The sequence below is a fragment of the Eriocheir sinensis genome, chromosome 10, assembly GCF_024679095.1.
Source record: "Eriocheir sinensis breed Jianghai 21 chromosome 10, ASM2467909v1, whole genome shotgun sequence".
NCBI classification, from domain to species: Eukaryota; Metazoa; Arthropoda; class Malacostraca; order Decapoda; family Varunidae; genus Eriocheir; species Eriocheir sinensis.
The window spans coordinates 18,865,080-18,879,109 of record NC_066518.1 but is presented as its reverse complement, the minus strand read 5'-3'; the positions used below and the strand labels follow the sequence as shown (position 1 = coordinate 18,879,109).

General features: G+C 40.4%; 1 protein-coding gene across 1 annotated transcript in view; it reads left to right on the top strand.

The window, feature by feature from the left end:
• LOC126996665 (unconventional myosin-XIX-like) overlaps positions 1–10,306 on the top strand; it is a 46,939-nt gene extending 36,633 nt beyond the window's left edge. The window contains exons 9-10 of the mRNA XM_050857373.1: positions 2,418–2,524; positions 10,182–10,306. Coding sequence (XP_050713330.1) covers positions 2,418–2,524; positions 10,182–10,229 — 155 coding nt within the window. The 3' untranslated portion in view covers positions 10,230–10,306. The remainder of the gene's footprint in view (positions 1–2,417; positions 2,525–10,181) is intronic.
• Positions 10,307–14,030: the final 3,724 nt, after the last annotated feature.

Sequence of the window (14,030 nt, the reverse complement as noted above, 5' to 3'; positions counted from 1 at the left end):
ACCATCATCACCACCATCATCATCACCAACATCACCATCATCATCACCACTATCACCATCACCACCATCATCATCATCACCACCATCATCATCACCACCATCATCACCATCATCATCACCACCATCATCACCACCATCATCACCATCATCACCATCATCACCACCATCATCATCACCACCATCATCACCATCATCACCACCATCATCATCACCACCATCATCACCACCATCATCATCACCACCATCACCATCATCACCATCATCATCATCACCATCATCATCAACACCAACATCATCACCACCAACATCACCATCATCATCACCACCATCATCACCACCATCATCATCACCATCATCACCACCATCATCATCATCACCATCATCATCACCACCATCATCATCACCACCATCATCATCACCACCATCATCACCATCATCATCACCACCATCATCATCACCACCATCATCATCACCACCATCATCATCACCACCATCATCACCACCATCATCACCATCCTCATCCCCATCCTCACCCTCATCCCCACCATCCTCCTCACCACCATCACCATCAGCACCCAACAGGAGGCAGAAGAGGATGAAGAAGAGGAAGAGGAAGAAGAGGAGGAAATAGAGGAAGGGGGAGAGGAGGAAGAAGAAGAGGAAGGAGAGGAAGATGCAGAAGAGGAGGAAAAGAGGAAGAAGAAAAGGAAGAGGAAGAAGAAGAGGTAGGGAGGAAAAGGAGGAAGAAGCTAGAAGAGTAAGAAGAAGAGGACGATAAGCTAGGAAGAGGTGGAAAATTATATAATAAGAGGAGGAAGAAGAGGAAGAAGAGTAGGAAAAGAGGAAGGGACAATAAGGAGGAAGAAGAGGAAGACTAGGAAGAGGAAGAAGAGGAAGAAAAGGAGGAAGAGGATGAAGAAGAGGAAGAGGAAGAAGAGGAGGAAATAGAGGAAGAGGTGGGAGAGGAAGAAGAAGAGAAAGAGGAGGAAGAAGAGGAGAAAGAAGATGAGAAGGAAGAAGAAAAGGAAGAGTGAGAGGAAGAATGAGGAAGAAGAGTAGGACGAGAAGCTAGGAAGAGGAGGAAAAGTAGGAAGCAGAGGAAGAGGAAAAGGAAAAGAAGAAGAGGAAGAGGAGGGGAAAGAGGAAGAGGGAAAAAGAAGAGGAAGAGGAGGAAGAAGGAAAAGGAGGAAGAAGAGGAGGAAGGAAAGGAGGAAGAGCAGGAAGAAGAGTAAGAGGACGAAGAGGAGGAAATAGAGGAAGAAGAGGAGGAGGAGGAAGAATAGGATGAGGAAGAAGATGAAGAAGAAGAGGAAGAAGGAAGGAAGAGGAAGAGGAAGAGGCAGAAGAAAAGGAAGAGGAAGAAGAAAAGAGGCGAGAAGCTAGCGAGAAAAGGAAAAGGAGGAAAAGGAGGAAGAAGAGGAAGAGGAAGAATAAAGGAGAAAGAAGAGGAAGAGGGTAAGAAGAAAGGAGAAAGAAGAGGAGGAAGAAAAGAAGGAAGAAGAGGAAGAAGAAGAAAAGAAGGAAGAATAGGAAGAGGAGGAAGAAGAAGAAAAGAAGGAAGAATAGGAGGAAGAGGGAGAAAAGGATTTTATTTCTTGAGAGTTTCTTTTCACTCATTATTCACTATTGCTTTACACCATTGATTAGGTTGCAGTACTTAGTGTTCACGAGCGTTATTGTTGTTCAGAAAAATCAATACGATGCTAGCTATACGAGCGCGAAAAATCTCAAGGGGTCGGAACGTATAGGGTTAACTGAAATGAGAAAGAATTTGAAAAACCACATTGTTGGAGAATGTGAGCCACGAAGGTTCCCGCGTGGCTGGTTTCTCTGTGCTTTGAGGCACATGCTGTTGTTGTAAACAAGACAAACATATTCGCTGCAACTACAATATATGACTTTCCAATTAGGGAAAATATTTTCTCAGGTTGTTTTAACTCAACCACAACTATTTGCCATGCCAAATTTGGAAAATAAACATAATTTTCCTTGTAGGTAAGAGGGAAGATGCGGGGTAGACCTTGCCTTCCCTTTGTCTCTCCCACAGACCTTCGTTCCAAAAATGCTAGTGACTATAGGTACGCATCGTCCTTCCCTTCGATCTTCGTCGCTAAACCTTCATGACTTGGTACGGGCTTAAGATGACCAGGAGGGTGTATGTGAATGTTAGAGGATGACCTCCAGTGAAATGGAGAGATGGGGTGCAGGAGTATGTCAGGAAGAGGAGTGAAAGATCCTTGAGCAGGCAAGGAGGGAGTGTCTGGATATTGAGAGATGGAAACTTTTCTGCCGTGGCCATCCCCTGGTGCGAGCTCCTAGGAGCAGGCGTCAAAGATGAATGAATGAACGATCTGTATATTGATAATTTTAGTTATTTGTACTTCCATATAGTGATTTATTTGTTAATTGTTTTACAGATAGTGCTGAGGGGTTAAAGACTGCATGCATGCTGTTAGGTTTGGAGGAAGACAGTGTATTGAGAACCCTCACCGTCCACACCATAAACGTCAGTAGTGCTGGGAAGGTGAGTAAGGATAAACATTTGTGTAAAGCAAAAACAGTGAGTGGTTTAGTATGTCTACTATACATTTCAGCGGCGGACAAACGCTGTTTTTCGCAAATATCTCCTAAACGAATCGTTGGATCAGTATGATATTTCAGCACACTACCTTTAACACCCGGACCTAATTTGTGGCTGACATACCATATTGCAATATGTGTTATGTTAGGAGTTTACTGACTGATATTAAGCCTAATCCAGTCATCATATCTAAGGTGTTATACAGAATCGGACGAGTGTGGGGTACTCGTCTAACCCCTCCACCAACGCCCCGAACAACCCCCAGACCACTCCTTCCCTACCCCAATATTGCAGTATCCCCCTCCTCGTTTCCCTCTTCACCCCCCTACTCACACCATCCCCCTTCCCCAGCCCGAGGCTATGACTTGCAGAGGAAGGGTATAACTCATTGACTGCCGAGGCGCACCCAGGTGTTGTACAGTAATTATCAATGTGAAATACGTCTTGCCTCCATGGAATTGTACCATGCTCATAGTTAATAATCATATATATACATATACACCTACATAACATTCTAATATATAATACAGTGATGGGAGAAATAGGGAGGGACACAAGAGTGATGAAGGAGGCGAGGAGCTAGAAGGAGAAGAGGAGGGATAATGAGAGCGAGAAGGGGAGAAGTAGTTGTGGAATAGTTTGGGAGGGTGTTCGGGGGGCACACTTTCCTTCGAATGCGTCAACATGACTCGTCGGGTTTGTGTTATTTTTCACGAGTAAACTCCTTCCATAACACATATAGTAATGTGGTATGTTAGCCATAAATTAGGTCCGGACGATAATTGTAGTGTGCTGAAATATCATACTGATCCAACGATTCGTTTAGGAGATATTTACGAAAAACAGCGTTTGTCCGCCGCTGAAATGTATAGTAGATCAGTGGTTTCCATCCTTTTTCAGGCAACCCCAATCATGCACCTCTAGACATGACCGAGACCCCACTAGTTTAGTTGTATATATGTTATTATAATATACCGGATTTCCCGCCATATAAGAATCACTTTTTTTCGAAAAATAAGATTTGAAAAATCACCCTGTGTCTTATACACCGATGGTTAGGTTTTGGTAGGCCGAGGGGTTATTGTTACTGGTACAAAACCAACACCAAAAACATCTCCATTTGACACAAGAGTTCCCAGATGTCCCCAGAATGAAATATACTGTATTTTGCTGTGTGTAGCGCACACTATTTTTCTCTCAGAAAATCCCCAAAAAGTTACCCCAGCGCAGAATACGCCTAAGGTACAAATTTTGATTGATTTAAATAATGAATATTGTGATGCAATAGAAAAGAAAAGTGTGAATAAGCAGAAGAAAGGAGGAGGAAACGTGCAACAATAAAACCGTACAGGTCACAAGAAGAAGAAGACGCGCCCACGTGTCGCGGTGTGAACACGAAACACAGTACACAAGACAACACCACCGCGGCGCACCAGTCACCAGTGTGCCAGGTACCTTGGCGGTGATGGTTAAAGTGGCTATTACTCAGGAACAATATTGGTGGAGCAGGGTGTTTCCTGACATGACAAACTAGCAATAATCGCTACTCTTTTCTGCCTCAGAAAAAAAAAAAAAGACATCTCCTCCCTACTGCGCATGCGTGACCCGGGCGCCCGGTGTTGTATGAAAAAACTTTGGAGTATGAAATATCTTAGATCATCAACATTAATTATTATTTTATTTTATTTATTTATTTATTTATTTATTTATTTATTTATTTTTTTTACTCAAATATCACTATATCATAGAAAAAAATCATTTAACTTTGCCCCCCAAAATGATTATTCATTGCCTGAAATTTGTGATTCCGTTGTAAAGAGCACAAACAGAGACCATCGGCTTGTGTTATCACGTGGCAGCGTGGCGCGTGGCCTCTCAGCTGCGTCCCGAGTGACGAAGTGAGTGCCAGTGTTCCGGTTCCCAGTGCTTCAGTGCTTCTTTAGTGAAGTGACTGTTAACCCCTTCAACACAAGGACGCGTATATTGCGTCCATGCGTGCCCTGTACCATATCCGAGAACGCGCATACTGCATCCTGGCGCGCTTTAGCCAATATACGAGTTATTTTATCTTTATATTTATGCTTACATCTCAAAATTATCAATTAATTTCTGCTTCTTTATGTGCACTGTTTAATTCTGCATGTTTTCATATGTAATGCATGATGATTATGTTGAGTTTATGGCTGAAAACTTGTTATATTCAATAGCAACATTTGAAATTTGGTGCGGGCGGCGATCCTGGATACGGCGCGGGGCGCTGTTTTGGCCTGGCCGTAGTGAAGGGGTTAAATTGTTAATGGTGATAAATAAGAATAACTGAATAAGTTGTGATGGGCCAGTTCACAAGAGACCAGTGTTTGTAAACAAAAGCACCAGCTTTTGATGGTGGGGACGCCAAATAACACAACACCGGTTCAGGCGTTTCTAGTATTACCATCCATATGTAGGGGAGAGCAGTGATGATTCAGCCACTTTTTAGAAAAATATTTTTAGAAAAAAAGTTTAAGTAGTGTAATTTTGTTGATCTCAAGATGTTCCTCCATCATTTGGCACTTTAGGCTGCTAATATGACACTCGTAGCTGTTTCCAGTTTTCAGATGTAGGTGATGAAAGACAAGTTTCTAAATCGTCTGAACCATCCCCACCCGTGGTGATGGTTCGGCCAGGGAGGTGGGATGGTACAGACACTCGTAATACTCGCTATAATATTAATATAACTTAAGTTTGATTAGCTAATAAACAAGAATATATCTACTACAAGACATCTGTATAAGCACAAAAGTATCCTCTCAATATTTAAAGGAAAAAAATTAAAGGAGAACTATAAGAATTATCTCAAATATTTTGGTATTATGGCTTCCTGCTCTTCTCACAAGCATAATATCTGAATATAAATCAACCAAATTAACCTTTTTATAACCGTTGCAACACCTATTGTGTTTAAATTGATATAAATTTTTAAAAATCATGAAAAAATCAACTGTCTGAATCATCACGACTATAAAAAGCAAATGTGTGGTCGCACTCCTTTTCCAGCACGAGAACTGGGTGATCGTGTTATATGGCAATACCTTCACCGTGCATCGCTGCGTCACCGAAATAATTTACATTTCGCTACTTGCCATGGTTTTGAAGTGAGAGCTTACGATACACCCTGAAAATATTACATACGAGATGAAAAAAAACATAAAATCGGACTTGCATCGAAAAGAACAGCTCTGAGGGCGTGGTTGTCCCTTTGTGGGCCAAGGCAACAAAGTTTTGCACATTCACACAAAATCTCGTACACCATACACTTGACAATAAGTGCTGTGGCCGGACCATCCCACTGTCCGAATCATCACCGCTCTCCCCTATGTGTCAACGTGTGGTTTTCAGGTTTTGAAAGTTTTCTAAAATATAGATAATGAAAATTTGAATTCATCTATGTTTTTTATTTGAAATATCAACATACAGTTGTCCCTCAAATAGTACGGTTTCGGTTTTATACGGATTGTCATGGAAGAATTTTTTTGGAATTTTTAAATTTCCCGCTCGTCACACCAAGTAGTTTGTCGTGAGTGGCAACACTTGTACCAAAACACCTACTGAAAGCACCCCAAAAGCGTTCGAGATAGGCGTTCACCTTGCAGAAGAATTCAGATTTAGGAGAAGTTACGTTTTGGGATGAGTTACGTTGCGGTAGGGAGAGCATACCACGAGAATGAGAGCAGTGTTCGCTGTATCTATGATCTTGATCTTGATCTTGATGTCACAGGTGGCCTGGGATTTCTCCCTTGGTTTTGGCCTTGGCTCAGGAGGTAATTGTCCCTTTCGGTCCCAACTACAGCCTTTGAAACAGCTTACTCCCTCAGGGCCAACACTCTGATAATCATAGTGTAAAAGAAATTCTTGCTGGGCCACCATATTTGCTGATGACGTCATCACAGCACGAAGGTGCTCCACCTCTCAAAGCTGGGAGCCAGCAGACGTGCCGAGTTGGCAACTCGTGCTGCCTCGTCACGCGTTTGAGAGCACTCGGGATGTTTTGAGAGTCCTGATTCCCTCTCTCAAACACAGCCCAGAGTGTTTCTAGGGGGGGCACTAATTTTTGAATAGTACGGGAATCCTGGGTCCCTAACCCCTGTACTATTTGAGGGACGACTGTAGCATCATTTTCGCCTGTCAGACTTATCACTAACTAGTATCGGAATTGTGGATTTATATCTGTTATTGGTTATCGCCTATAGTATTTGTGTCTCCAGTTAACGAATATCGGTTATCACCGATAAGGTTTTCCATTATTAGTTATTGGGTATCGGGAATAAGGTTTTCTGTTATTGTGCCCAGCTATGCCTCAGAGTGGAAGGAAAAAGAAGTCAAAATACAAGTATTGTGTGGGAAAGAAATTTACCAGGTACATAATGCAAAATAAGGCAAGAAATAGGTTGTAAGCCATCAAATCAGCAAAAAAGATTGACTCTGAGCTCTGGAACCAATCTATGTTTTTCCTATTGTTTTAATTTTTCACACATGGCAAATTTGCATTTAGTGAGCTTCCTCTAGCACCGATTTGTCGCCAACAATGAGACTTTATTGTATACCAAAAATATTTACAAATAACCTGTATATCATCTTCCTTTAACCCTCATGTTAGTGTCAGTAGGAGTTAAGAGAATTCGTAATACCCGCATGTTTAGTTAAGATCACTGTAGCAGTGGTAGTAATGTGTTGGTGGTAATGAAGGAAGAAACCTGGCAACAATGTCCACTGCCTTCCCACCTGCCAACTTTCTCAACTCAAAATGTGTCATACATTCGTAGACTTCATAGATGCACTGGAGCATTCTCACATGTATGTATGCCTTGATTCATATATGAATAGGTATCCATCCATGCACAATTTATGTTAACGACATGATGGAGGGAATAAATAGTTATATGAATTTGTTTGCTGATGATGTCAAGTTACTAAGATGGTTGGAAGAGAAGATTGTCAAGCACTGCAGCAGGACCTGGACAGGATATGGGGGTAGAGTTGTACATTGGAAATGGAATTTGACACCAGAAAGTGCAATGTGATGGAATTTGGAAAGAGTAAAAAGAGAACTGCAGGTAACTATTCAGTGGGAAATGAAAGCATTAAGAAAATGTAAATGGAAAAGGATCTGGGAATAACTGTATCAGATAATTTGTTATCAGAACTGTATCAGATAATTTGTTGCTAGAGAAACACATAAACATAATTGTAGGTGAGATATACAATCTGGTGAGGAACATAAAAGTAGGATTTCAATATTTAGATGAGAAAAGGATGAAAAAATTGATTGTGACAGTGTTACGTTCAATGTTGGAATACACAGCAACAGTGTGGTCGCTGAGTACAAAGTTGAATATGAGGAAATTAGAGAGGATTCAGAGTGCAGCAACAAAGCTGGTTCCAAGACTAAGAAACTAAACATACGAAGAGAGATTGAGGCGGTTTAATATACCAATATTGCAACAGAGGAGGGAGAGAGGAGAACTGATTATGGTGTAGAGAGTGCTGTATGGGATGGAAAAAGTGGACAAGGAAGATCTAATAATATGAAATATGAGAGACTCAAGAGGCCATGGACAGAAGATGAAAAAGGATGCCTGCAGAAGCTTTTCACAGAGAATAATGGAAGCCTGGAATGGCCTGGAAAAAGATGTGGTCCATGCAAAAACGATTCATGAATTCAGTACCAAGTTAGATAATAGGTGCAGAGATGGGAAAGTACAAATGTAGCTCCTGATATACTCCTGTATATCATAACTAGGTAAATACACATGTTTTTATATTATTCAAAATAGAGACAAAGAGAGATACTTAAGTTTTTGGATAAATATTCAGCACTGGGTAAGAGGAGATTTACATAGATTTACATAGAAAATCAGACTACACAGACCCCATGGTCCAGGCTACATTTTATTTGCTTGCTTCTTTGCTTTTGTTTGACTGGCTGGCTTCACTGCCACAGCCATTTTTTTTATTATGCCCCTAATTTAATTTCCATTATTTGGAGGGTAACCAGGAAAATGTGTTAAATTTAGGTCTAGTGTTACAAGGAAATCCTAAAAAGAAATGTGCTAAATGGAGGGTCTACTGGACCATATACACACCTGGGTCATGTGACCCATTACTTCTCCCATGGTCTCTGATTTATCATGGCATGCTGCTGAGTTATAGTCATACCTTGTGCCCCAGGTTTAGTATGCTAATCACAACAGACTACATGCACTCTAAAGTCTGGAAAAATGTGGCGTATTCCTAGCAGCTTCAGAGGTGGCGCCTGGCCCACTCTACAAGTAAATAATGAACCGAGATATTGTGATAGTTCTGTGTATTTCAGTCCTAACATGAATAATTTCTTGACTTAACAGCACCTTACAAATAAATTATAGATTCATGAGTTCATGTCAAGCTGCTGGTAGTGCAGGTGCAGTTCACTGAGCTTTTACTGTATTTTCCAATTTTTTAAAATTTTGCTGCCTACCATCTCAGATTAATGGAATGATTGCCACAGAAGACACCAACATCCTGACTACATCCAACAGCACTTCCTCTTCTTTGAATTGGAAGTTGAATTATAATAATGAAGTCCTGAATTTTTTCTCCTTTGTGACCCATATCTGCAACAAAACAATCACTTCCAACTCAGAGCTAAGGGCTTGTTCCTCCTCCTTACACATACCTTACTTTGACTGATACTGAATATTATCCATACACAGTTCAAATGGCACTGCTAGACAAATTCTTTATTCTCTTCATGATCCTGAAAATCTGTCCTTTTTAAATAAAATTAGAAAGCTGTGTGGAACCAGTATATCAGCAACTACCTGCCTATACATTGAAAGGCATCCTAAACTAACAAAGTTTTGAGGATGTGAATGATGCTTGACTGATTTTATTATTATTATTATTATTATTATTATTATTATTATTATTATTATTTTATTTATTTATTTATTTATTTATTTATTTTTTTTTTTTATTTATTTATTTATTTATTTTTTTTTTTTTTTTTAGTAAATAGCCTGTCTTAGCAGCTGTTTTGTTTGCTGCATCCTTTTCCGTTTTGCATCATTAAATTATTATTAGAATGAAGTGTTCCCTATGGCTTAGGGTCCTTGCTTATTGCTCTTTGGTTCTAATTACCAAGGAATGTTTTACTTTTAATCCTTTTATGTTCATTTATGTTGCAGGTCAGTGTGTTCCATAAACCCTTAGAGCGTGAGAGCCAGTGTGCTGAACGTAGAGATTCTCTCATGCAGCTCTTATACCAGACCCTTTTTCTGCGCATAGTTAGCTTCATCAATAGCAAAATTAGTACTCACAGAAATATGTGGTCACATTTTATGGGTAAGTTTTTTTTAACTCATCACGCAAAGATTTCTTCCTTCCTACTACTTAAGATATCCAACTGCCTCACTTAACTGACAGTACATCTATGCCATGTTCCTTTGTTTCACACAGTATATTTTATACTTCTGTAAGAAATAAATACCAGTGAAAGACTGAAGCCTTGACCATTCATATGGTGTCAACAGTGTATTATATATGAATATATGAAAAAAGTATATATTTCCAATCTTTTCAGGAATCTTGGACATATATGGATTTGAAACTTTTGAGAAGAATAGCCTAGAGCAACTCTGCATCAACTATGCAAATGAAAGACTTCAGCAAGCATTCATATTGAGATATCTTGCTACAGAACATGAGGCAAGTAATTTATATTCTCAGTGAGATATGAAACTTTACCAGTTCTCTCTCTCTCTCTCCCTTTTTTTTTTTTTTTTTTTTTTTCAGGCCCATAACTATTAAAATCTCTTGAAGAACAGTAGTGGTTGCCTCTGCCTGTTATTTGTGCAGGTGATTTTTTATAGTGGTCACAATATAATGTTGCTCATGCAGATGGGTGGGAGGAAGGTGAAACACAAGTTTATTCCAAGCCATATATTGATCCCCGCGGACAATCACGCTTGGTGGCAGTAGCTGGAGCAAGCGGTGGCAGGTACAATTGGTGGTGACAGGAACATGGTGTTAGTGGCAGGGACAAGGCAGTGGTGATGGGAGATGCAGAGGAAGAGAATGGTGCTTGGCTGGTGACTTGCTTCACATTGCCCTCCCCTCCCCCGCTCTACTCCTGAGGAAGGCTCAGCTGCCCAGTGGGGTAGGGGTGGTATAAGGGAGAGAGGGAGGGCAGAGTGGGATGTGTCTTGAAGAACAGGCCCTTAGCACGTACCTGCTTCACCCTGGTTCTCCTCGCTGCTCCATGCTGAGACTACTCTGCTGTAGTTGTCATTACACAATATGCCTCCACAACAATATCTTACAACTTCAAAATGCAAGGCAATATGAGAATCGGAGATATCAAGATTTCAGATTGGAATTATTTGTTTGATGTTTGCTATTTTAGAGTATGAAAATGTTAAAAATATATTGATGACATGTAAATGGTGTTGCTGCTTGTAGATGGATTCAACTTACTTTGTTGCAGTCACAAAGTAGATATTTGCTATGTTCACTATCAATCCTTATAACTATATTCCCTTAAAGAATAACTGCCTTGAATGACTCTTAGTTGAAATAATCCTGCCACTTTACACTGGTTGCCCAGGGACCTGTCCTGCTGGATTTACTACATTGACTTCTTGTCACCTACCATTCAGTTTTATGCCATGTATGCTGGAGTAAATGAATTAAGGTGCACAATATGATGAGGTGGTGCACAATGACCTATAGACCTAGGGGGGCAGTACAAGGTTACAGCACTGAGTTCAAATTCTATGTTGGTGTCACATAACATGGAAAGGAAAATCTTTTAGGGTGGGACTTGCAGACTATGCATCATTGCTTGGGTGATGGCCTCTCTGCTGTTCATTAGCATGTCCTCAACTGGTTCTAATGTTCCGTAAATTGCATTTGCATTAACCCTCTCGCGCACCGTGACGTCAATGGCATGTAAAAATTTTTAGGGCCAAAGTGCACCGGGATGCCATTGACGTCCATTTGAACAAACATATTACTTTTAAATAGTTATATTCACTCCAATGGCGTCATTTTTTGTTTGAGGGTAAGTTTCCTCACCCTTTCCGAAATGAACTAATTGGCAACACTCTCCGCGTCCACAGATTTGAGCATGGTTGAGAAAACAAAGACAGTTTCCGTTCACTCTCTCATCAGTCATGCTGCACATCTCGCTGCTGTGGGCTTTAAACTTTTTGTGGGCTAGCGCGCCCATGCGGCCCAGTGATAATGGTGTTATATAGTGCAATACAGTGATTTGATTGGGTGCAATTTGTGTTCTCTTCTCTTTACAGGCTGTAGCGTATTATATTTTATGTGCGTAAGGACATAAATACGTAATGGCACGGAGGCCCCTGAAACCTGAGGAATATTACCCACTCTTGTACTCAAACAGTGAAAGTAGTGGTGAGAGTGAAACAGAAAGCATTCCCATCTTTGCGAGAGAAAGTGATGAGAGCGAAAAAGACTACACTTGTTGCATTTCCACATATCGTATCATCGTTACGTATCACCCAATGATACGGTACGGTGCAACAGGGTTATTGTATTCACTTGTTGCGTATCCGCGTGTTGTATCACGCTCCCTGTCCACACAAGGGTATGTGACTTGTGCATCATTCCTTTGATATGACGGCAAAAGACAGACAAATGACGGATCGAGCCCGTCATGTATGTTTGTATCATATTTTGACGCGCAACGGTGCAACGCTTTCCTGTCCACACTGCTATGCAATGATGATACGATACATGGAAATGCAACAAGTGTGTACGTGGCTTTAGATTCAGAAGGAAATGAAGGCACGGAATGGGACAGCATGGACGACAGGACAGGCGTCGTACTTCCGTCCCCGCTCAATATTTTTTAATTTTCCAAATATTTCATGGTGCTAATTGCCTGATTGGAGATTTGAAGGAACCATAAGAATCCTGAAAAAATTCTGATATTATAAATGCTTCTACCTTGAAAAGTTGACCCACAAAGTTTTTTTAGTTATGGAGGTGGGAACATGACCTAAGTAGAAAAATTGTTTATGCGCACTTTATTCCATGTCCATAAGCGGTCCTATGAATTACTATTATTATTTCTTTATTGATTCATGAAAAACTACAACAAATAAGGAAGCCATTGATATATTATGTATAATAATAAATGCAGGTTTGGGGGAAGAAAGTAGCTGAGAAACAAAAAATTTCAGCTCCTTAAAAAAACTGCCTCGACCGGCGAGAGACCCGATGTTTGAAATGAGTGCAACAGTGAATGGGTACCAAGAATTAATTGGGGGTTGTGTCCCATCTCCTGGGATCTGTTCCCTTCTCCTATAATTCCTTCCCCTCCTGTCTCTCTCCGGCATATGACCACAGATGTTGCGCCGAGTAAACAAAACTTTCCAACGTTCTTTGAAATGAACGTGGAAAAGAAAACTTATTGAAACTTATGGTGCGCAGAGGGTTAACATAGCTTACTGTCTCTTGCTCTCTGTTACCTCTAAAGCAACACTGATGGTATCTAAATGTAGTTTTCTTTATTGTTCTTCCTTATGGCCATTCATTGCTCACTAATAATTTAAATACATCTCAGAATTAATAAAAGCAGGATGAAAGAGAAGAGAAGGTACTTGCCTCAGGCCAATGTTTACATTATAATTATGTAGCATACTACACACTGTGACTGGACTTAAAATATACCAAGAAATCTGCAGACTACACACTGTCATACATTAACTCATCTGTTGTAAGATTTCTTGGTATATTTTTAGCCCTGACTTAGTCGTTGTGTGTAGTTATGCTACATAGTCAAAGTATAACATTAGCCTAAGGCAAGTACCATCTCATCTCATCATGCTAGCACTAATCCTGGGAAGTACTTCCATTATTTGTAGGTGATTAATGACAATAAGGAAGAGCAATTATTAGAATAACTACATTTATATACCATAAGTGCTGATGTGGTTTGGTAGCAGAGAGTAGGCTGTGTTGATGCTAACAGAATTTGCAGCATGTTAGAACAAGTAAGAATAGTCCAATGAGTGTGTAAGACCATCACCCAAGCAATGATGCCAAGTCTACGAGTGCCTCCCTAAAAGATTTTCCACGCCAGGGCCCAGGTTACATAACAGCAACTATAATATCGATAGCAGTTGTGACACTTCTTTTTTTCATTATGTACCGAAATCAGTAATGTCAGTACATTTTTAAGAATATTTTGTCAGTACTTGGTACCAGTACATTTTATTTCCAGTTTCATTTATCGTGTGATAACAAAGTTTTGAAGACAGCGTATGGTCAGTATGGTAGCATCATTTTAAATTTGGCCCATGTTGTTGAACAATTGCATACCTAGAGAGTGCTTTCTATGTACCACTGTATTGTGCCATGTGGCGCCAGCATCCTAGCACAACGGCCATGATACTGCGCC